We start from the raw sequence: 24,479 nt of genomic DNA on the forward strand, positions 1-24,479 counted from the left end.
GGAAAGAGCCGGCGTTCCCACTGAATCGTGTTTGGCGCCTATGCTAGCAGGAACTCGCAGGTATCCAGGAAACGTTTCAGCGTTTTCCACTGGTCTCCGCAGCTTTTTAAAGTCCCTTTCCCACATTTCTCTTCCCAGTTTCTTGTAAAACTGCATTTAGCATTTTGCTGCCAACGATGGAGGTCATATTTTTCTCTAACTATTTGTAAAAACTTTTCCGCCTCTGTCCGTCCATACTGCGCCATCTAAACCGGTCACGTGAGGCGCTACATCACACCGTGTAACAACCTTTCAGTGATATTTGTGAGGTTTTTCTAAACGTAAACCATTACCAGTATTTTATTCCAATGTAGTGAATAAAATGTTCCAATAATTATAATTTAATCTGTTGTTCTGAAACGGTTTAAGGTGGTTAAAACCAGAGATTTCCTGCTGGATTTTCCTTCAGGACATTCAGTGGTTCGCCTCTCAGATATAAGGTCCTGAGTCAGAGCTGAGCCGCTAACCGCCCGACTAAACGCCGGCCGGTTCTGGCACCAAGGTCGCTGATCGGTCGGGCGCAGGTTGCTCTTTTTTTTTCTTTACGCCGTGTTAAGATGAAAGAAGTTCAACTATACACTACGACTACTAACAAGTTACTAACAAGTGAGAGCGGCTGAAGCCGCTGATGGTCCCGGCAGCGCCACGACCGGCCCAGGCGCCTCTGCTTGGAGCGATATCGTAGTGCATGTGGTCTATAGTACAGTAGCATCAACACAATGGTCCAAGAGACAGATCAGATAGAAGATATCATACAGATGGTCCAATACAGTTATAGTACAACATCTATACATCAACTATACATTGTGCGTTTTTTTGTTTTTTTTCTGTTTTTTTCCCCTTTATGTTTTGGAGGGGTCTCAGGGGTTAGACTGGTCACCATTACATCACTGCTGTTAGACTGGGAGGGGTCAGACAGTGGTGGGCAGAGCCAGAGATAAACAGAGGAGGATCTTTGTGGTTGAACAGAAGCACTAATGTTGAGGAGCGGAGCGGCAGGAACCAATCAGAAAAAGGTGCTTTGTTCTCGGATGCTACGTTAGCTTCGACTTTGTGTTGTGGCCTCCAGGTCGACGTGGTCACACGTCTTTAACCACATTCCCCTCAGGGGAAAGCCAGAGAAACTTTTTTTATGTTTGGTGCTAATTTAACTCCCACATAAAAACCAGGACCCAAACTCTCAGTGTATCGGTGGCTCTGATTCCAGAAGAGGGTCGGGATAAAAACAGCTGGGTTCAGGGGTCAGGACACCGAGGACTTAAAGGGGTCAAAGGCTGAGGACAGCGGGACAGAGAGGCTACGATACTAAGGTGTAGAAGTTAGATGATGACAGTCAAGGTTCACGGTGATGAGAGATTTACTGGAAACAGGACTGGAGAGATTTATGGCTGAAGACGACGAGGTTAGGATGAGTCTTATGGGCGGGGAATGTTAGGAAATGACGGTGGCCTCCGTTACTATGGCGGGGTCTTCTATGTCAGCTTTACTTTGAACCATCCTCAGCTCCAGCTGGGGCGGGCTGGGCCTTCGACCAGGACCGGCCAACTCTGGGGGGGGGGGGGTTTAGGGTGGGGGGCGGGGGTAGTAAACAAAATACAGATATACAGATTGAGGACTGCAGCCAATGAGCAATCAGTCAGAGATGTAAATCATTTCCATGCAGCTGCAGTCGATGAGCCAACGTTTGACTTTGTGTTTCAAACTGGATTTATTTTTCGTGACGTCGAGGTGAGGAAGCGTTTTTCTTACCATGAGCGTAAGAAATGGTCCTCTGGATAACATGATGCATCACCGAAAACGTCTTCTCACAGGCCGTCTGACAAAAAGACAAAAAACAGTTCAATTCTGCCAACATTTCCACGTCCGAAGCCCTGCGCCTCTCTGTGTGTGTGAACCTTGAGGTCGTTGGGGTAGTGATGTGTCCACGCCAACAGCATAGCAGCAAACAGGTCTCCGGTTCCGACGAAGACGGCGTCCACTTTGGGGACTTCTATTCGGACTCTCTGCGTGGTCCTGCTGCCGTCTGGACGAACTGGGAAGCAGAGACGAAGCGTGTTAAATCCGTGATTTACATGTGAGGGATGGTCACGTGTCCGCCCAGCTGGACACGCAGAGGACACGTCGGGGCTGTCCAGGCCCGTCTGAAGAGACGAGGCTGATTCAAAGTTAGTGAAAGACGTTGATCTGTGAGCAAACGGCGAGATGTGAAGTTTAACCCGGGTTAAACATTTAACCCGGTTAAACGGGTTACATTTCACACCGGGTGGTTTTAACAACGTGGACGAAGTCTGGTTGTTTTACGTTTCTCCCGCCGTGCAACATGGTTTTTATTCAGAGAGAGGAGAATCAGAACCAGAATCAGCTCTGCAGCAGACTGGACTGGATGAGTGACGCAGAGAAGAACAGGTTCTACGTCCCGACCAAGGTCCGATTCTCCGTCTGAACCAGAATGTTGCAGAACTTCTGTAAGTCTCTCGTAGAAAGAATCAGCTTTGCAGCATCTGTCGGGTCATCAGAACCGGAGACTCACAGAGACCGAACAACCTGAAGGCTGGTTCTGGTTCTGGGCTGGGGATAAGTCTGGTTCTGGTTCTGGGCTGGTGATGAGTCTGGTTCTGGTTCTGGGCTGGGGATAAGTCTGGTTCTGGTTCTGGGCTGGGGATAAGTCTGGTTCTGGTTCTGGGTTGGGGATAAGTCTGGTTCTGGTTCTGGGCTGGTGATGAGTCTGGTTCTGGTTCTGGGCTGGTGATGAGTCTGGTTCTGGTTCTGGGCTGGTGATGAGTCTGGTTCTGGTTCTGGGCTGGGGATGAGTCTGGTTCTGGTTCTGGGCTGGGGATGAGTCTGGTTCTGGTTCTGGGCTGGGGATAAGTCTGGTTCTGGTTCTGGGCTGGGGATAAGTCTGGTTCTGGTTCTGGGCTGGGGATAAGTCTGGTTCTGGTTCTGGGCTGGGGATAAGTCTGGTTCTGGTTCTGGGCTGGGGATGAGTCTGGTTCTGGTTCTGGGCTGGGGATAAGTCTGGTTCTGGTTCTGGGTTGGGGATAAGTCTGGTTCTGGTTCTGGGCTGGTGATGAGTCTGGTTCTGGGCTGGGGATGAGTCTGGTTCTGGTTCTGGGCTGGGGATGAGTCTGGTTCTGGGCTGGGGATAAGTCTGGTTCTGGTTCTGGGCTGGGGATGAGTCTGGTTCTGGTTCTGGGCTGGGGATGAGTCTGGTTCTGGTTCTGGGCTGGGGATAAGTCTGGTTCTGGTTCTGGGCTGGGGATGAGTCTGGTTCTGGTTCTGGGCTGGGGATGAGTCTGGTTCTGGTTCTGGGCTGGGGATGAGTCTGGTTCTGGTTCTGGGCTGGGGATGAGTCTGGTTCTGGTTCTGGGCTGGGGATGAGTCTGGTTCTGGTTCTGGGCTGGTGATAAGTCTGGTTCTGGTTCTGGGCTGGGGATAAGTCTGGTTCTGGTTCTGGGTTGGGGATAAGTCTGGTTCTGGTTCTGGGCTGGTGATGAGTCTGGTTCTGGGCTGGGGATGAGTCTGGTTCTGGTTCTGGGCTGGGGATGAGTCTGGTTCTGGGCTGGGGATAAGTCTGGTTCTGGTTCTGGGCTGGGGATGAGTCTGGTTCTGGTTCTGGGCTGGGGATGAGTCTGGTTCTGGTTCTGGGCTGGGGATAAGTCTGGTTCTGGTTCTGGGCTGGGGATGAGTCTGGTTCTGGTTCTGGGCTGGGGATGAGTCTGGTTCTGGTTCTGGGCTGGGGATGAGTCTGGTTCTGGTTCTGGGCTGGGGATAAGTCTGGTTCTGGTTCTGGGCTGGGGATAAGTCTGGTTCTGGTTCTGGGCTGGGGATGAGTCTGGTTCTGGTTCTGGGCTGGGGATGAGTCTGGTTCTGGTTCTGGGCTGGGGATAAGTCTGGTTCTGGTTCTGGGCTGGGGATGAGTCTGGTTCTGGTTCTGGGCTGGGGATGAGTCTGGTTCTGGTTCTGGGCTGGGGATGAGTCTGGTTCTGGTTCTGGGCTGGGGATGAGTCTGGTTCTGGTTCTGGGCTGGGGATGAGTCTGGTTCTGGTTCTGGGCTGGGGATGAGTCTGGTTCTGGTTCTGGGCTGGGGATGAGTCTGGTTCTGGGCTGGTGATGAGTCTGGTTCTGGTTCTGGGCTGGGGATAAGTCTGGTTCTGGTTCTGGGCTGGGGATGAGTCTGGTTCTGGTTCTGGGCTGGTGATGAGTCTTGTTCTGGTTCTGGGCTGGTGATGAGTCTGGTTCTGGTTCTGGGCTGGTGATGAGTCTGGTTCTGGTTCTGGGCTGGGGATGAGTCTGGTTCTGGTTCTGGGCTGGGGATGAGTCTGGTTCTGGTTCTGGGCTGGGGATGAGTCTGGTTCTGGTTCTGGGCTGGGGATAAGTCTGGTTCTGGGCTGGGGATAGGTCTGGTTCTGGGCTGGTGATGAGTCTGGTTCTGGTTCTGGGCTGGTGATGAGTCTGGTTCTGGTTCTGGGCTGGGGTTAGGTCTGGTTCTGGTTCTGGGCTGGGGATAAGTCTGGTTCTGGGCTGGGGATAAGTCTGGTTCTGGGCTGGTGATGAGTCTGGTTCTGGTTCTGGGCTGGTGATGAGTCTGGTTCTGGTTCTGGGCTGGGGTTAGGTCTGGTTCTGGTTCTGGGCTGGGGATAGGTCTGGTTCTGGTTCTGGGCTGGGGATAGGTCTGGTTCTGGTTCTGGGCTGGGGATGAGTCTGGTTCTGGTTCTGGGCTGGGGATAAGTCTGGTTCTGGTTCTGGGCTGGGGATAAGTCTGGTTCTGGTTCTGGGCTGGGGATAAGTCTGGTTCTGGTTCTGGGCTGGGGATAAGTCTGGTTCTGGTTCTGGGCTGGTGATAAGTCTGGTTCTGGTTCTGGGCTGGGGATGAGTCTGGTTCTGGGCTGGGGATGAGTCTGGTTCTGGGCTGGGGATGAGTCTGGTTCTGGTTCTGGGCTGTGGATAGGTGTGGTTCTGGTTCTGGGCTGGGGATAAGTCTGGTTCTGGTTCTGGGCTGGGGATAAGTCTGGTTCTGGTTCTGGGCTGGGGATAAGTCTGGTTCTGGGCTGGGGATGAGTCTTGTTCTGGTTCTGGGCTGGTGATGAGTCTGGTTCTGGTTCTGGGCTGGTGATGAGTCTGGTTCTGGTTCTGGGCTGGGGATGAGTCTGGTTCTGGTTCTGGGCTGGGGATGAGTCTGGTTCTGGTTCTGGGCTGGGGATGAGTCTGGTTCTGGTTCTGGGCTGGTGATGAGTCTGGTTCTGGTTCTGGGCTGGGGATGAGTCTGGTTCTGGTTCTGGGCTGGGGATGAGTCTGGTTCTGGTTCTGGGCTGGTGATGAGTCTGGTTCTGGTTCTGGGCTGGTGATGAGTCTGGTTCTGGTTCTGGGCTGGGGATAAGTCTGGTTCTGGTTCTGGGCTGGGGATAAGTCTGGTTCTGGTTCTGGGCTGGGGATAAGTCTGGTTCTGGTTCTGGGCTGGGGATAAGTCTGGTTCTGGGCTGGGGATGAGTCTTGTTCTGGTTCTGGGCTGGTGATGAGTCTGGTTCTGGTTCTGGGCTGGGGATGAGTCTGGTTCTGGTTCTGGGCTGGGGATGAGTCTGGTTCTGGTTCTGGGCTGGGGATGAGTCTGGTTCTGGTTCTGGGCTGGTGATGAGTCTGGTTCTGGTTCTGGGCTGGGGATGAGTCTGGTTCTGGTTCTGGGCTGGGGATGAGTCTGGTTCTGGTTCTGGGCTGGTGATGAGTCTGGTTCTGGTTCTGGGCTGGTGATGAGTCTGGTTCTGGTTCTGGGCTGGGGATAAGTCTGGTTCTGGTTCTGGGCTGGGGATAAGTCTGGTTCTGGTTCTGGGCTGGGGATAAGTCTGGTTCTGGTTCTGGGCTGGGGATAAGTCTGGTTCTGGGCTGGGGATGAGTCTTGTTCTGGTTCTGGGCTGGTGATGAGTCTGGTTCTGGTTCTGGGCTGGTGATGAGTCTGGTTCTGGTTCTGGGCTGGGGATGAGTCTGGTTCTGGTTCTGGGCTGGGGATGAGTCTGGTTCTGGTTCTGGGCTGGGGATGAGTCTGGTTCTGGTTCTGGGCTGGTGATGAGTCTGGTTCTGGTTCTGGGCTGGTGATGAGTCTGGTTCTGGTTCTGGGCTGGTGATGAGTCTGGTTCTGGTTCTGGGCTGGGGTTAGGTCTGGTTCTGGTTCTGGGCTGGGGATAGGTCTGGTTCTGGTTCTGGGCTGGGGATAGGTCTGGTTCTGGTTCTGGGCTGGGGATGAGTCTGGTTCTGGTTCTGGGCTGGGGATAAGTCTGGTTCTGGTTCTGGGCTGGGGATAAGTCTGGTTCTGGTTCTGGGCTGGGGATAAGTCTGGTTCTGGTTCTGGGCTGGTGATAAGTCTGGTTCTGGTTCTGGGCTGGGGATGAGTCTGGTTCTGGGCTGGGGATGAGTCTGGTTCTGGGCTGGGGATGAGTCTGGTTCTGGTTCTGGGCTGTGGATAGGTGTGGTTCTGGTTCTGGGCTGGGGATAGGTCTGGTTCTGGTTCTGGGCTGGGGATAAGTCTGGTTCTGGTTCTGGGCTGGGGATGAGTCTGGTTCTGGTTCTGGGCTGGGGATGAGTCTGGTTCTGGTTCTGGGCTGGGGATGAGTCTGGTTCTGGTTCTGGGCTGGGGATGAGTCTGGTTCTGGTTCTGGGCTGGGGATGAGTCTGGTTCTGGTTCTGGGCTGGTGATAAGTCTGGTTCTGGTTCTGGGCTGGTGATGAGTCTGGTTCTGGTTCTGGGCTGGTGATGAGTCTGGTTCTGGTTCTGGGCTGGTGATGAGTCTGGTTCTGGTTCTGGTCTGGGGATAAGTCTGGTTCTGGTTCTGGGCTGGGGATAGGTCTGGTTCTGGTTCTGGGCTGGGCTTAGGTCTGGTTCTGGTTCTGGGCTGGGGTTAGGTCTGGTTCTGGTTCTGGGCTGGTGTTAGGTCTGGTTCTGGTTCTGGGCTGGGGTTAGGTTTGGTTCTGGTTCTGTGCTGGGCTTAGGTCTGGTTCTGGTTCTGGGCTGGGGTTAGGTCTGGTTCTGGGCTGGGGTTAGGTCTGGTTCTGGTTCTGGGCTGGGGTTAGGTCTGGTTCTGGTTCTGGGCTGGGGTTAGGTCTGGTTCTGGTTCTGGGCTGGGGTTAGGTTTGGTTCTGGGCTGGGGTTAGGTCTGGTTCTGGTTCTGGGCTGGGGTTAGGTGTGGTTCTGGTTCTGTGCTGGGGTTAGGTCTGGTTCTGGTTCTGTGCTGGGGTTAGGTCTGGTTCTGGTTCTGTGCTGGGGTTAGGTCTGGTTCTGGGCTGGGGATAAGTCTGGTTCTGGTTCTGTGCTGGGGTTAGGTCTGGTTCTGGGCTGGGGATAGGTCTGGTTCTGGTTCTGGGCTGGGGATAAGTCTGGTTCTGTGCTGGGGATAGGTCTGGTTCTGGGCTGGGGATAGGTCTGGTTCTGGGCTGGGGATAGGTCTGGTTCTGTGCTGGGGATAAGTCTGGTTCTGGGCTGGGGATAGGTCTGGTTCTGGGCTGGGGATAGGTCTGGTTCTGGGCTGGGGATAAGTCTGGTTCTGGTTCTGGTTCTGGGCTGGGGATAAGTCTGGTTCTGGGCTGGGGATAGGTCTGGTTCTGGGCTGGGGATAGGTCTGGTTCTGGGCTGGGGATAAGTCTGGTTCTGGTTCTGGTTCTGGGCTGGGGATAAGTCTGGTTCTGGGCTGGGGATAGGTCTGGTTCTGGTTCTGGGCTGGGGATAGGTGTGGTTCTGGTTCTGGGCTGGGGATAGGTCTGGTTCTGGTTCTGGGCTGGGGATAGGTCTGGTTCTGGTTCTGGGATGGGGATAAGTCTGGTTCTGGGCTGGGGTTAGGTCTGGTTCTGGTTCTGGGCTGGGGTTAGGTGTGGTTCTGGTTCTGGGCTGGGGTTAGGTGTGGTTCTGGTTCTGGGCTGGGGTTAGGTGTGGTTCTGGTTCTGGGCTGGGGATGAGTCTGGTTCTGGTTCTGGGCTGGGGATGAGTCTGGTTCTGGTTCTGGGCTGGGGATAAGTCTGGTTCTGGTTCTGGGCTGGGGATGAGTCTGGTTCTGGTTCTGGGCTGGGGATGAGTCTGGTTCTGGTTCTGGGCTGGGGATGAGTCTGGTTCTGGTTCTGGGCTGGGGATGAGTCTGGTTCTGGTTCTGGGCTGGGGATGAGTCTGGTTCTGGTTCTGGGCTGGGGATGAGTCTGGTTCTGGTTCTGGGCTGGGGATGAGTCTGGTTCTGGTTCTGGGCTGGGGATGAGTCTGGTTCTGGTTCTGGGCTGGTGATGAGTCTGGTTCTGGGCTGGGGATAGGTCTGGTTCTGGTTCTGGGCTGGGGATGAGTCTGGTTCTGGTTCTGGGCTGGGGATAAGTCTGGTTCTGGGCTGGGGATGAGTCTTGTTCTGGTTCTGGGCTGGTGATGAGTCTGGTTCTGGTTCTGGGCTGGTGATGAGTCTGGTTCTGGGCTGGGGATAGGTCTGGTTCTGGGCTGGGGATAGGTCTGGTTCTGGGCTGGGGATAAGTCTGGTTCTGGTTCTGGTTCTGGGCTGGGGATAAGTCTGGTTCTGGGCTGGGGATAGGTCTGGTTCTGGGCTGGGGATAGGTCTGGTTCTGGGCTGGGGATAAGTCTGGTTCTGGTTCTGGTTCTGTGCTGGGGATAAGTCTGGTTCTGGGCTGGGGATAGGTCTGGTTCTGGGCTGGGGATAGGTCTGGTTCTGGGCTGGGGATAAGTCTGGTTCTGGTTCTGGTTCTGGGCTGGGGATAGGTCTGGTTCTGGTTCTGGGCTGGGGATAGGTGTGGTTCTGGTTCTGGGCTGGGGATAGGTGTGGTTCTGGTTCTGGGCTGGGGTTAGGTCTGGTTCTGGTTCTGGGCTGGGGATAGGTCTGGTTCTGGTTCTGGGCTGGGGTTAGGTGTGGTTCTGGTTCTGGGCTGCGGATAGGTGTGGTTCTGGTTCTGGGCTGGGGATAGGTCTGGTTCTGGTTCTGGGCTGGGGATAGGTCTGGTTCTGGTTCTGGGATGGGGATAAGTCTGGTTCTGGGCTGGGGTTAGGTCTGGTTCTGGTTCTGGGCTGGGGTTAGGTGTGGTTCTGGTTCTGGGCTGGGGTTAGGTGTGGTTCTGGTTCTGGGCTGGGGATAGGTCTGGTTCTGGTTCTGGGCTGGGGATAGGTCTGGTTCTGGTTCTGGGCTGGGGTTAGGTCTGGTTCTGGTTCTGGGCTGGGGTTAGGTCTGGTTCTGGTTTTGGGCTGGGGATAAGTCTGGTTCTGGGCTGGGGATAAGTCTGGTTCTGGTTCTGGGCTGGGGTTAGGTCTGGTTCTGGTTCTGGGCTGGGGATAGGTCTGGTTCTGGTTTTGGGCTGGGGATAAGTCTGGTTCTGGGCTGGGGATAGGTCTGGTTCTGGGCTGGGGATAGGTCTGGTTCTGGTTCTGGGCTGGGGTTAGGTCTGGTTCTGGGCTGGGGATAGGTCTGGTTCTGGTTCTGGGCTGGGGATAGGTCTGGTTCTGGTTCTGGGCTGGGGTTAGGTCTGGTTCTGGTTCTGGGCTGGGGTTAGGTCTGGTTCTGGTTTTGGGCTGGGGTTAGGTCTGGTTCTGGTTTTGGGCTGGGGTTAGGTCTGGTTCTGGTTCTGGGCTGGGGTTAGGTCTGGTTCTGGTTTTGGGCTGGGGTTAGGTCTGGTTCTGGTTTTGGGCTGGGGTTAGATCTGGTTCTGGTTCTGGGCTGGGGTTAGGTCTGGTTCTGGTTTTGGGCTGGGGTTAGGTCTGGTTCTGGTTTTGGGCTGGGGTTAGGTCTGGTTCTGGGCTGGGGATAGGTCTGGTTCTGGGCTGGGGATAGGTCTGGTTCTGTGCTGGGGATAAGTCTGGTTCTGGGCTGGGGATAGGTCTGGTTCTGGGCTGGGGATAGGTCTGGTTCTGGGCTGGGGATAAGTCTGGTTCTGGGCTGGGGATAGGTCTGGTTCTGGGCTGGGGATAAGTCTGGTTCTGGTTCTGGGCTGGGGATAGGTCTGGTTCTGGTTCTGGTTCTGGGCTGGGGATAAGTCTGGTTCTGCGCTGGGGATAGGTCTGGTTCTGGTTCTGGGCTGGGGATAGGTGTGGTTCTGGTTCTGGGCTGGGGATAGGTGTGGTTCTGGTTCTGGGCTGGGGTTAGGTCTGGTTCTGGTTCTGGGCTGGGGATAGGTCTGGTTCTGGTTCTGGGCTGGGGTTAGGTGTGGTTCTGGTTCTGGGCTGCGGATAGGTGTGGTTCTGGTTCTGGGCTGGGGATAGGTCTGGTTCTGGTTCTGGGCTGGGGATAGGTCTGGTTCTGGTTCTGGGATGGGGATAAGTCTGGTTCTGGGCTGGGGTTAGGTCTGGTTCTGGTTCTGGGCTGGGGTTAGGTGTGGTTCTGGTTCTGGGCTGGGGATAGGTCTGGTTCTGGTTCTGGGCTGGGGATAGGTCTGGTTCTGGTTCTGGGCTGGGGTTAGGTCTGGTTCTGGTTCTGGGCTGGGGTTAGGTCTGGTTCTGGTTTTGGGCTGGGGATAAGTCTGGTTCTGGGCTGGGGATAAGTCTGGTTCTGGTTCTGGGCTGGGGTTAGGTCTGGTTCTGGTTCTGGGCTGGGGATAGGTCTGGTTCTGGTTTTGGGCTGGGGATAAGTCTGGTTCTGGGCTGGGGATAGGTCTGGTTCTGGTTTTGGGCTGGGGATAAGTCTGGTTCTGGGCTGGGGATAGGTCTGGTTCTGGGCTGGGGATAGGTCTGGTTCTGGTTCTGGGCTGGGGTTAGGTCTGGTTCTGGGCTGGGGATAGGTCTGGTTCTGGTTCTGGGCTGGGGATAGGTCTGGTTCTGGTTCTGGGCTGGGGTTAGGTCTGGTTCTGGGCTGGGGTTAGGTCTGGTTCTGGGCTGGGGTTAGGTCTGGTTCTGGGCTGGGGTTAGGTCTGGTTCTGGTTTTGGGCTGGGGTTAGGTCTGGTTCTGGTTTTGGGCTGGGGTTAGGTCTGGTTCTGGTTCTGGGCTGGGGTTAGGTCTGGTTCTGGTTCTGGGCTGGGGATAGGTCTGGTTCTGGTTTTGGGCTGGGGTTAGGTCTGGTTCTGGTTTTGGGCTGGGGTTAGGTCTGGTTCTGGTTTTGGGCTGGGGTTAGGTCTGGTTCTGGTTCTGGGCTGGGGTTAGGTCTGGTTCTGGTTTTGGGCTGGGGTTAGGTCTGGTTCTGGTTTTGGGCTGGGGTCAGGTCTGGTTCTGGTTCTGGGCTGGGGTTAGGTCTGGTTCTGGTTTTGGGCTGGGGTTAGGTCTGGTTCTGGTTTTGGGCTGGGGTTAGGTCTGGTTCTGGTTCTGGGCTGGGGTTAGGTCTGGTTCTGGTTTTGGGCTGGGGTCAGGTCTGGTTCTGGTTCTGGGCTGGGGTTAGGTCTGGTTCTGGTTTTGGGCTGGGGTTAGGTCTGGTTCTGGTTTTGGGCTGGGGTTAGGTCTGGTTCTGGTTTTGGGCTGGGGTTAGGTCTGGTTCTGGTTTTGGGCTGGGGTTAGGTCTGGTTCTGGTTTTGGGCTGGGGTTAGGTCTGGTTCTGGTTTTGGGCTGGGGTTAGGTCTGGTTCTGGTTCTGGGCTGGGGTTAGGTCTGGTTCTGGTTTTGGGCTGGGGTTAGGTCTGGTTCTGGTTCTGGGCTGGGGTTAGGTCTGGTTCTGGTTTTGGGCTGGGGTTAGGTCTGGTTCTGGTTTTGGGCTGGGGTTAGGTCTGGTTCTGGTTCTGGGCTGGGGTTAGGTCTGGTTCTGGTTCTGGGCTGGGGTTAGGTCTGGTTCTGGTTCTGGGCTGGGGTTAGGTCTGGTTCTGGTTCTGGGCTGGGGTTAGGTCTGGTTCTGGTTCTGGGCTGGGGTTAGGTCTGGTTCTGGTTTTGGGCTGGGGTTAGGTCTGGTTCTGGTTCTGGGCTGGGGTTAGGTCTGGTTCTGGTTTTGGGCTGGGGTTAGGTCTGGTTCTGGTTTTGGGCTGGGGTTAGGTCTGGTTCTGGTTCTGGGCTGGGGTTAGGTCTGGTTCTGGTTTTGGGCTGGGGTTAGGTCTGGTTCTGGTTTTGGGCTGGGGTTAGGTCTGGTTCTGGTTCTGGGCTGGGGTTAGGTCTGGTTCTGGTTTTGGGCTGGGGTCAGGTCTGGTTCTGGTTTTGGGCTGGGGTTAGGTCTGGTTCTGGTTCTGGGCTGGGGTTAGGTCTGGTTCTGGTTTTGGGCTGGGGTTAGGTCTGGTTCTGGTTTTGGGCTGGGGTTAGGTCTGGTTCTGGTTCTGGGCTGGGGTTAGGTCTGGTTCTGGTTTTGGGCTGGGGTTAGTTCTGGTTCTGGGTAAACTGATTAATCCCAGTAAAGTGATGAGAATGAGGTGATAGGAACCGTCCTGCAGGACGCCGTTCCTCCAGGACCGGAGACGATGATGCGCTTCCTGCCCGTTTGACAGGAAACGGCGCTTTAACGACGTTTCGTCACCACGCTGTCAGAAGTTCCTTCATCCGAACCGCTCGGGTCGGATCAGGAACACTTCTAAGACACGGCAGCAGGCGTCTGATTCTGAGGTGTTGGAAGGAACCCCAAACTCCAAATATAGAAACATGGAAAGTTGAAATTATAAAAATGGCTGCATATGAAAAAATGTTACTGAGACTGAATGGTGGAAATGTAGCTATTAATGAACAATGGGAGAGTTTTATAGATTTTGTGTGCGCAAGAAATTGAAAAGTAAAATTGGGTTAATGTGAACTTATAAAGAATGTTATGTATGCTGAACACCCACCATCCAAATCAGACTGTTGGACCCTCTCAATTTTGCTTTAAACAATTTCTGATTGAATTTGCCTGCTGAAAGACCTGCCTTTTTTTTTTTTTTTTTTTTCCATTTTTATTTTATTATTATTTTTATTTTATATATTTTTTATTATTGTTATTGTTTTGAAAAGATAAAAGTTCAATAAAATGTGAATTACAAAAAAAAAAAAGACACGGCAGCAGGTCCTGCGGATCTGGACTGATTGAGACCACAGGTATGAAACCTCCGTCCTGGAGGGTCGCTATCCTGCAGCGTTTTGTTGTCTCCCGGCTCCAACACACCTGACTGAAACATATAAAAAAGTTGAGGAGAAGCTGTTGGATCCATGTGATCTGAATCAGGCGTGTTGGAGCAGATAAAACCTGTGGGACAGCGGCCCTACAGGACTGGAGTTTGGACGTTCCGGTCCTCGCTCTTCAGCGGCGGCCCGATGCATCGGTATGTTCTGTTAAGTTCTGCGTACCGTGGCGCTGGCTGCCCAGAGACACGAGGAAGCGATCTCCCAGTCTGGGGGGGAGATCAGAGGAGGTGATGACCACCGTGTCTGGACCCATGGCATGGAGAAGGTCCATGACCTGCAGGGGACGAAGCAGAGTGAGAATAAAGCAGAACCTGAAGCAGAGAAATCACAGCTTGTTTTCTTACCTCTACAGCATCTTTCTCTGAGCTGATGTTCTTTCCTGTCAACAATCTGAAACAAGGAAAAAATCATCAGTAATGTCAAACTCTTTATACATAATAAGACATAAATCACTAAAATATTCCAACAGTGTGTTCTCTTTCTGCTTCTAAAAACCAGCATGTTGTATGTTCACGTGTTCTCTCCGTGGAACATGCGTCTGTCTGCAACGGGACGCCGACATGCTAGGTGTCAAACTCCAGTCCTGGAGGGCCACTATCCTGCAGGTTTTTGTTGTCTCCATCCTCCAACACACCTCACCAACTGAGGAGAAGCTGCTGGACCCATTTGGTTTGTATCAGCTGTGTTGGTTGAGAGAAACAACAAAAACCTGCCGGATGCCGGCCCTCCAGGACTGGAGTTTGACACCCCAGTGCTACAGCAACGTGCCGCCACACGGAGGCAGCACCGGAACAAGGTGGAATATTCTGAGCTGTGGGCTGCACTCGGTTCTGAATAAACTTGTGTTATAAGCTGTTTGATCATTTATTATTAGTCCAGTCAGAATAATGCCGCTGAGTTCTGAAAATAAAAATAATTTCTGCTTATACCGTGGTACACTTTGGTTACTTTAAGGTATGTGAAAGTGCTCTACAAATAAAGTTTTGATTGATTTAGATTGAGCGTCCGGTTCTGGACCAGCCTGCCTGCAGTCCAGACTTCTCCCACTGAGACTGAGGCGCACTGCGAAGCGCTGAAGACCACATCAGAGACCCAGAACTGTTGAGCAGCTGGGGTCGTGCTGTCCTCCCAAACGCTGACTGAGCGTTTCAGGAAGAGGTGATGTGACGCGGTGCTAAACTTTATCCTGCTCCAGCTTCACTGGAACTGGCTGCAGATTTCACGTTATAAATAAACAAACAAAAAAAACAACAATAAAGTTTATCAGTTTGAACATTAAACATCTGGTCTTTGTGGATTCTACAGATAGTTTTTATGACCTTCACAGTCCCAGTCTGACTGGAAGTGAGGTTGCAGAATGAACCGACCTGCAGATAAAGAAGAAGGCCGAGAGAGGATGACGAGAGGAGCAACAGCTATATTTTTAATGTTAGATAACATGATGAGTGTTGTTACACAAAGATGGTCTGTGCTAATATTCTGCTTCCCAGTTATATAAAAAGTGTCCTGTTGGAGGTAAAATATCCTCATCAGAGGGATGAAACACTCACTCAGCCTCAAACTGGTTGGGAGTGATAATGTCGGCAACGGGAACCACCTTGTTCTTGTAGACCGGATAAAGATTCTGAGGAACATACTGCAGAAAGAGACAGGTTACAATAAACACACTACATTTAAAAAGAGCTGCAGTGATGTCCCACATCAGTCATTTATCATCTGTTTTTATGGGTCATGGAACGCGGCGAGTCGGTGCATCCGGTCAAACACGACACCGCCTCCCACACATACAGATAACTGGTGATAAAAGTCGTCTTTAATCTCACCATAGATCCATGATCACCAAGGACGGGGTCACACACTGCAAAGACAAACACACAGTCAGAGTCAGACAGCTGATGAAATAAGACACACATAAACACACAAGATAAAAACCACATCCAGTCAGCAGAGAGGAGGAGAGATCTTCTCAGAAACAGAAAACTGGATGTCGTCGTGTTCTGCAGCCGGAATAACCACACCGCATCGGCTACACGTGACCTGGTCACATGATCTCCTCCGTGGGTTGTCGCTCTACAACCAGAAATGGCTTCTCAGGTTTTTATTTATGTTAGAATTAAATATAAAATTTAGGACCTGGTGAGGTAAAACATCTAATATTGCACTCTTCAAGTCTCGTCAGGAAGTGTAAAATTAAAAATACTTTATTAATCCTGAAAGGGAAATTAAAGAAACTTTCTGACTTTAAAATTTGATCAAATCCTTCAAAATAATGGTTTAAATCAGGATAGAGTAGGTCTACATAAAGCCAGTAAGACCTTAGGCCTCTTCACATGACACTGCAGGAACGGCGTAACCTTTCCTCGACCCAAACGCTCGTCCAATCAGAACCGTGGAGCAATGTTCAGCCACACGGAGCGCAGCACATTCTGTCCTCAACGAGAGGGAAGCGGTAGAATCTGCACGCCACTGCTGGTTGTTTATTATGTGGAGCTGTGGCTGTAGAGCTGCGCTGCCTCTGCCATCGTCGTGTCTACAGGCAAAGCAGCAACAGCTATGAGACGAGTGAAACTGACTGGTGCAACAAGAGATAAATAATCCTCCGTTCTCCGTCTACACAGAGCTGATGACTGGAAATCCCAGGAGGTAGTTGGTTAAAGGGACATTGTGTCATCTAACGCTGGAGTCGTGTATCAGCCCGCCGCCGCGCCGCCACATCAGGCCGCCGCCTGGAGACAACCTGAGACTGTGCTAGACGGCTGGTCGAGGCTCTGCAGCATCACCAGACACATCCCCTCCTCTGGTCTGTTAAGACTTTATGAGCTCTGAATGCAGGAAGTGAACAAACCATCTCCACTCTGACCGGATTACTTTGTGCACAACGAACTGTTGTTTGAAGCCTACTGTAAATATAACTCGTCATACTGTGAAAATACTACGCTCGCTGCAGCTACCCTCTTTGTTTTTAAACACGGGAGCTGTAGATCTTCTGTCAGCGTTAATGTTTCAGGCGATTACGACACAAACGGTTGTTATAAAAGCGCTAAAACTATTCTAAGTTATGATCCTCTGAACTAAACAATATGTTTTCGTCCCGATTCAACTGCATTCAGATTTTTTTGGGTTTGATTTGATTTAAATTATGTTTCTCACGATTCTTCAATCCTGATGATTTTTGTAGACTAAAAACAAAAAAAATGTAAAAACTTTGTTTTCTCGTCATTTTTCTTAATTTCAGTCTGGAAAAAACAAGACAGCAGCCAGACCGTCGTTCTGCTGCTGTAATGTCCCGATAGACAAGTAGAAAGATCAATAAAAACAATAAAAATGACAGAACTTTTATTATGGATTATTTTATTTATTTGGGGGGGGAAAAAAATTTTTTTTAACAAAAAAATCTATTTTAAAATATTGAAGCAAAAAATCCTGATATTTGATGTTTTTCAATTCGATTTCCCACCGTGTCAGGCTGAACTATGTACTAGTTAATCAGATGATGATTTTATATTCTGATGTACGAAGATGTTCAGAGCTCGTCGTCATGTGATTCAGCGCCGGCGTTCAGAGGAAGACAGACGGAGAACCTTGTATTGTTTTCCTCTTTCTGGCGAGGGTGGAAACGGACTTTTATAAACAGCTGCAGGGATTTTCCTGCTTTCCGGGGAAGTAAAGCTAGTTTCACGAGAAGAGGGAACCTCGTTCTTGTTCGTTCCGATTCTTCCTCCGCAGGACGCATCGCTGCAACAGGGCGGAGTTGTGTGCGGGATGGCGTCCTTTAAAAATCACGTTTGATGCTTTTTCCTACTTTCCTGCCACCTCCATCAGCTGTTCTGTAAAAGCTGTAAAACAATCCGTTCATCCTGCAACTTTTCGCTTCATGCGTTTCCGTGTTAACCACGCCCACCTCAGAAGTCCGACCAATTACATGATACTTCTTGGAACCCCACGAGGAGAAAGTTCTGATGTGTTGACCAGCCGCCAGACGTCCCCAACAACGTCCACAAGGACCAAACGACACCAGAAAGAAGTTCTGGCTTCTCGGGACGAACAGGTTAAGCCTTTCCATCCCTGCCGTTTGTCCCTCACCGGCAGCCGTAGTTTCACGACGGCAGACTGCTTCCCGATCCCAAACCTTTAAATGCTGGTGTATGAGCACGTGTCAGGCTATTATCGGAGGTCATGAAACATGGATGATGATAACACGTATAGAAAAGGCGAGGAGTAGAGAAAACGTGGAAATAACCCTTTAATCATCACGTTTCTGAGACATGAAAGTTTTCAGTCTATCATATCGTACTCCAAAACAAGCGGTTGTCTCTTTCCAGGTGGATTTTTTCAGCTCACACCACCTGTCAGAGAGCATCTTCCAGCTTTTATTGATGAGTAATCAGTTGTTTATAGCTCGTAAAAATATCGATTTCTGACTCCTAAATGAAACGATTGCTCACCATAAACCAGGTTGGGGTTGGCTCTTTTTAGCTCCTGAACGATGTCCACCACCATCTCTAAGAAAGACGTGTCTCTGGTGTACCCTGCACACACACACACACACACATTCATAAAACAAATTAATAAATAAAAATTCAGAAAGTCAAGGGGATCATTATATCTATAAAGCTTCCCTTGGCAAAGAAAATTTGCTCAGCATCACCCAGACCATCATTCTGCTGCCTAAATGCTGGACAAGACACAAAAAAAAAAAAAAAAAAAAAAAAAAAAGAATAAAAATATCTTTTAGATGATTTATGACAAGCCAAGCAAGAATAAAGCAGAACAATCATTTAAATCACATAAAGAAATAAAATTTTCCCAAAAGCAGCATCGAAGTTAAAAGTAGTGAAAACAAACATGAAATATGAATGTTTAATTAAAGATAAGTCAAATGTAACACGAGAATAAAAGAGGAGAACTTTTACTCTGCGTATCGTCTACAACGACGTGCGCTATAAACCCACCTGTTAAAACGTAGTCATAGTGATGCACGTTGTTCAGCTTGATTCCTTCATAAAGGACGTGGAGCTCGTCTGCCGTCAACACCTGGCCCTTCCAATGAGAATAACCTGCAGGAAGCAGAGGAGACATGACGTTACGTTGCTGATTCACACCCTGAATCCTTCGCCAGCAACACAAACCAAATGGGAACCATTGGCCCAGCCGATGATGACAAAGGGTCAGATAATGTGTCGGCTCAGTAAGGAGAAGAAACGGCTCGTATCTGAGAGGAAATGAGATTAAAGACTAACTTAAAGAGTGAAAAAAAGAAAGGTTGCATGGGGTCAAAGAGAAGCAGTCAGACTGGATGTAGGTCATTTTCAGCCATGAATCACTAAATACCTCCACCAAGGAGGTCATGTTTTTACCGACGTTTATCTGTTTGTGTTCGACAGAACTCAAAGTTCTGGACGGATTTTCATGAAATATTCAGGACGTGTTGGAAAGATGAAAAGAAAGAACTGGTTTAATGTTGGTGCTGATCTGGATCACCATTTGGATCCAGAACTCTTTAAAGGTCTCGGTGGAGTGTTTTGCTTCAGGTGGAATGAATCATAAACGTGGTATGTTTGCTTGAGTTTTGCTCTTCTTTAATCACACCAAGTGGTGTAGTAATATGCATCGCTGGAACGCCTGATACGCAATCTCTACAACGAGGTATAACTAGTGGGGAGAGAGCTTCTGTGGAAAGAGCCACACAGCTTAAAAAAAAAATAAAATAAAAAAATAAAAGGGGGGGGGTTACGACGTCTGAGCACAGCATGACCCAGAGGTGACTCCAGTCTGGTTCCAGGCCTCGTCACCAGCTAGGCTGGTCACCTTGGTTCCAGGTCAGTTTTTACTTTCAGGGTGGGATTCACCAAACCCCCCTCCCATAGAAGTGTCTGGTTTCTCATCAATCTTAATACGCACCTCGTTCCTCATCCGGGACCTGGTGCAGGTCTGCCAGCGGGGTTGTGTCGTCAGGGTTTCTGCAGGTTTTTCTAGGTTAAAATGAGGTCTTTTTGAGACCACTCAGTTCAGAATGTAATGCTATTTCACAGCCACACTGACTCTCACTGCGACTGCGAGACGTTTCTTCCCATCAGCAGTGACGGACTACACTGACCTGCTGGTGGATGTAAACACACATCAATGGCAACGGTGTTTAATATCTATAACCCTTCAGCACTTCAGGCTGGGGTGAACCCTAATGTGGAGGTCGGCTTCAGTTGATGCTCCTGCTGAAATTCTCACTGCACAATGGCGCCTGCTGGGGATGAACCAGACTGTATATAAAAGATGGGCGGAGCCTCCGTGACGTCACCCGTAGGTTTCTGAAGAGCTGAATTGAAGCTCGGTGGGCGGTTCCTACCATCACCATCTTGGCAGGGGCATGCGCGTCATCTCATCCAGAAAATACAAATATGGGCAAAGAGGTGGAGCTGAGAGGGGGGCTGTGAGCGTCATGGTGGATGATTGACATCGAGCGAACTCCGAGCTCTCTGTAGCTAAGAGCTAACCGAGCTAACCCGGAGCTAACAGGAGCTAACCAGCTAACGGAGGTAAGCGGGCTAAAGCTAAGTCACGTTGTTAACCAGCTAAAAACCGCGGCTGTTCTACGTTCTTCTGACTTGAAGTGGGAGATTGGGTACCTGTCAATCAAAAGGACACGCCCCTAAATATGGTTCCAGTTGGCTGTTCTGCTTGTACAAGGTGCATTAAGTGGTTCCTCCATCCGGGTCAAACAGGGTGAGATTTACCCCTCGGTGAGTCCAACCAACTTCTCCAGTCACCATCTCGTAGCTTCTTTCACATGTAAATAAAGGACAAAAAGCCTTGATGTTCCGGGTGGCTTTTATGTCCCCGTCTCACTTCACAGCCGTGTTTCTATTCTTAAGTTATAAAATAAAATAATGATTTTTGAACATTTCTGAATCATGATGGAATCGGCACGTGTTGCATTGAGATGCATGGATTAAACAGTGAGCTGGCTCAGTCTTACACAACACAGTGTACAGCTTAAGGCCAACATCATTTCAGGCCTTCCATGTAGAATTTAACTCCAAAGCTGTCAAATCTAAGGACTACTTAAAGCATTAAATGTAGATTTGCAAACTGAAGACTTAAGACCCCGCAGGAACCCTGGTGGGTGATTCCTCCTTCCCAAACTCTGGAAATACTGCGTGATGGTCCTGGCTCTGTTCAGGAGAACGCCGTCGCCCTGGTCTGGAGGCGGGAGTCTCTGCAGATATGGACCCACCGCTGCTGCAGGATCTCATCCTAATATGTCGACCAATCAGGTGGCAGTATCTATGACTAAAAATAAGAGTGAAGAATATTGCGGGGTGTGGGGGGGGGGCACATTTTACCGGCATGTTTAACAGTTTTACTCATTCTGTATAAGCACAATCCTTTTAAGTTCTACTTTGTCATAAAGGTGACTAATCAGGCTTTTCAACGATATGTTACGCGACACCAGCTGCTGTTCGTCTGCATCACCTGCAGAGAAGAAATCTCTGGAATCATGAATGACCTGCAGCTGGCAGGCAGGCATTTCCTCCACACACAGGAGCTTTCATCAGGTAAACTACAGTTTGGTGTTTATGCACCCAGAAGGATGACCATGCTTTTGTCACATGGTCAGGTCGGAGCTCCATGCAACAGAGAAATTACAGTAGAAATAAAATAAAATATAAAATCAGATCTATGACGAGGTTTAAACCTGCGCCGTTCATCACCATCGATCACCTGATTCATCAGGAATATTCATGTGGATATAATCTTTTAGATTTAAGGGTCAGACATCAGTCATGATGGATCAGGTCAGGATAAAAGCTACGTGTGTGTGTGTGTGTGTGTGTGTGTGTGTGTGTGTGTGTGTGTGTGTGTGTGTATGAGCAAACTGCAGACGTACATATGCGAGTTTGGCCAGTAGTGCATGTTTGTCTGCATGTGACATGTCTGCTGCAGGCCGATGATGTCGCAGCTCCAGGTGAGTCACAGCCAGGTCACGTGGTGGTGGGGGGGATCTGGTTGCTAAGCAACAAGCAGGGAGAAAGCCAAAGGGGTTGAGAAGGAGAGATGAACATTCAGAGCGGCGCTGTGTGAAGGCGGGCGAACAGATAAGAGCTCCTTCTGTCGTCATCGCACGCTGCTGTCGCAATCCCGACGCCTGCTGCTGTTTAATGCTGCATCGTGTCACTTCTCCGGCCCCCCCTCGTCCTCCTTGCCGTCATCCGCTGTCTCTGATTCCCTCCTCTTCCCTCCTTTCACAACCTCCAACTCTCCAGCCACTCTGTTCCCCTCAGATGCAAACATCTATTTCAATATGTCACACCAGATTACATCCTCTCCTCCAAGAAATTGCAAATCATGGTTTCCAATTCGCAAGATGCGATTAAGTTTGCACTCCAGTCTCTGGCATTTTCATGTTAAGGTCACCCAAATCAATTCAGGCCCTTGTATTTTACAACTAGCTCATCACTCTGTCATTTTCAAGCCTTTCCAGGCTTCGTTAACGGGTTTAATTTGTTTTTAAGGCCATAAGCTGAATTGTTTTAGACAGAAAACAAAGAAGAGATTCCTGACTGCATGAATCAGCTTTAAATACAGAAGATTTAAGAACAAATGATGCTATGCAAACTGTCAGAGGACATAAATAAATCAGGGATGACAAATGCTGTGCAGCATCAACAGCAGTAAAACAGTTTTAAATGAACCTTTTAAAGCAGAGGTGTCCAGCTCCGGTCCTCGAGGGCCAGAATCCTGCAGGTTTTCTATGTATCCCTGCTCAGACACACCTGATTCAAATTAATTAGTAGTAGAGCTTAATCAGTTGTGCACGTCATTGGCTGTTTGATCCATTTAGTGGAAGCTAGATGTGTTGGAACAGGAGTACATGGGAAACCTGCAGGACAGCGGCCCTCGAGGACAGACTTTGGACACCCCTGTTTTAAAGGGATAAAAGTCGGTGAAAGGACTGATTATGGGTCAAATCGAAGCCTCTATGATGACAGGGAGGAAATCTCCTGGTGGGTTTTACTGCATGTCAGTGTGTAAAACTGAGACAAGCTTAAATCAGATGTTTAAACATGTTTAACACACCCCCTTAGTAATCCATGCAAACATCACTCGTGCAGGCTTGTAAGTCATCCAGGAGTGTTACCGCACTGTGTTTTCTCACTGAACGCAGATTTGGGTAAAAAGTCTTACAAGCAGATCTGAAGGTGAAGATAAGAAATGATTAGAGATTGTTAATTCTAACTTTCCCAAGAACAAATCACCTTTAATCCCAGTTTGGTCGGGTGGGAATATATAGAAGCTGTGAAGCAGGGGGTGTGCTGGGCTCCAGTTCACATTTCTACAAATGTACGTCTCTTTCCAATGTATCCATGTTCAGACATTTCAGTATGGAGCAGAGGCATACGGAGCTCCACACAGCAAAGGAACTGCCTCCACATGAACCCTGCATTAACAACACAGGGTGCAGCATTAATTTCACGGCTAGCAGACGTCATGGCTGGCAGAGGTGATGGCCAGTGGACATCATGGCGAGCAACAGTTTTATGGAGACACCGAGGTTGAAGAGGCTCCTCCCTCGTTAAATTGTCCTATTTAGGAGAACTTCGGCTCCCAGCGAAGTACAAAAATGGACAAAAGCAAGCAGACAAGGTAACAGCGGGCTGTTGTTCTTTTCTCAAGTTTTGCTGGAGAACTATTCCCCTTATCTTGCTGCAAAATTATCTTAAAATGTCTCATTCAGGACCTGCGGCCACATGCCTTGGACACTCGGGTGAAGAGGGGGGCGGAGCTTCAACTGATCACCACCTGGTGGTGAGTTGGCTCATATGGTGGGGGAGGAAGCCGGTCAGATCTGGCAGGCCCAAACGTGTTGTGAGGGTCTGCTGGGAACGTCTGGCTGAGTCCCCCGTCAGAGCGAGCTTCAACTCCCACCTTCAGCAGAGCTTCAACCACGTCCCGAGTGAGGCGGGGGACATTGAGTCCGAATGGACTGTGTTCCATGCCTCTATTGCTGAGGCGGCAGCCGGAGCTGTGGCTGTAAGGTCGTTGGTGCCTGTCGTGGCGGTAATCCCAGGACTCGGTGGTGGACACCAGCAGTGAGGGATGCCGTCAAGATGAAGAAGGAGTCCTATCGGGCCTTCTTGGCCTGTGGTACTCTGGAGGCAGCTGATGGGTACCGGTGGGCTAAGCGGCATGCGGCTTCGCCTGTTGCCGAGGCAAAAACTCGGGCATGGGAGGAGTTCGACGAGGCCATGGAGAAAGACTTCCGGACGGCTTCGAGGAGATTCTGGTCCACCATCCGGCGGCTCAGGAGGGGGAAGCAGTGCTCCGTCAACACTGTGTACAGTGGAGGTGGGGAGCTGCTGACCTCAACTCGGGACGTTGTGGGTCGGTGGAAGGAATACTTCAAAGACCTCCTCAATCCTACCAACACGTCTTCCGATGAGGGAGCAGAGCTGGTGGACTCAGGGGTGGACTCTCCTATCTCTGGGGCTGAAGTCGCTGAGGTGGTCAAAAAGCTCCTTGGCGGCAAGGCCCCGGGGGTGGATGAGATCCGCCCGGAGTTCCTTAAGGCTCTGGATGCTGTGGGGCTGTCCTGGCTGACACGCCTCTGCAGCATCGCGTGGACATCGGGGGCAGTACCGCTGGACTGGCAGACTGGGGTGGTGGTCCCCCTTTTTAAGAAGGGGGACCGGAGGGTGTGTTCCAATTACAGGTGAATCACACTCCTCAGCCTCCCTGGTAAGGTCTATTCAGGGGTCCTGGAGAGGAGGGTTACCAGAACCTGCCTACACAGCAGCACTCTTCTTTCACTACACCTGTAATTATCTGAAACATTACAACAGGTTATTTCTGCCATGTTTAAGCTCCATGTTATCCATCTAGGAAAGAAATGAAAGAGAAAACCAACATCTAAACTGGTTGCAAACGTAGAAACTCTGACAAATAAGACGTAAACAGTTTCCTGCTCGTTAGGAAGTTAAATTAAAAGTTAACGCAGCGTGTTAAACACTATAAAGGCTTTTTTCTGTCTCTTTTTAGGAATGTCAGTTTTGAGTCATAAAACAGGATTAGACATTAAGTGTCTTATGATAAGCATGTAAAGCAGTTTTAATAAAAACGTGTTTTTGTCAGAACTTGTTGATGTCTGAATACTTCTGGTATCATCTGACCAAACAGCTGAACAAATGGTTTGTTTTCACAGCGCTCAGCTGGATCATTCTTTTAGCTGGGATCAGCTGGGGCCACCCTTCATTACAAGACGGTTCAGATTATTCACTCATGGGACAGTAGAGGAAATTATAACAGAAGTGACTGAGAGGGATGATACAGAGAAACCACAATATACACCACCAGAATAAGTCTCCAGGAAATAAAATCATCTGTGCTACTAATCACTTTGAAAGATTTGACATTTATCTTAAAATTCAAAA

The 24,479-nt window shown here is 50.3% G+C and overlaps 1 protein-coding gene across 1 annotated transcript in view; it reads right to left on the minus strand.

Moving 5' to 3' along the window:
* Window positions 1–749: 749 nt before the first annotated feature.
* Window positions 750–24,479, minus strand: part of LOC306762742 (pyridoxal kinase-like) — a 35,082-nt gene continuing 11,352 nt past the window's right edge. Inside the window, exons 3-11 of the mRNA XM_079249342.1 lie at window positions 18,006–18,110; window positions 17,499–17,582; window positions 14,877–14,911; window positions 14,604–14,689; window positions 13,398–13,443; window positions 13,216–13,327; window positions 1,935–2,071; window positions 1,789–1,855; window positions 750–1,586 (exon numbers count right to left, since the gene is read on the minus strand). Coding sequence (XP_079105468.1) covers window positions 1,471–1,586; window positions 1,789–1,855; window positions 1,935–2,071; window positions 13,216–13,327; window positions 13,398–13,443; window positions 14,604–14,689; window positions 14,877–14,911; window positions 17,499–17,582; window positions 18,006–18,110 — 788 coding nt within the window. The 3' untranslated portion in view covers window positions 750–1,470. The remainder of the gene's footprint in view (window positions 1,587–1,788; window positions 1,856–1,934; window positions 2,072–13,215; window positions 13,328–13,397; window positions 13,444–14,603; window positions 14,690–14,876; window positions 14,912–17,498; window positions 17,583–18,005; window positions 18,111–24,479) is intronic.

The sequence above is a fragment of the Telmatherina bonti genome, assembly GCF_933228915.1.
Source record: "Telmatherina bonti genome assembly, chromosome: 11".
In the NCBI taxonomy this organism is placed as follows: domain Eukaryota; kingdom Metazoa; phylum Chordata; class Actinopteri; order Atheriniformes; family Telmatherinidae; genus Telmatherina; species Telmatherina bonti.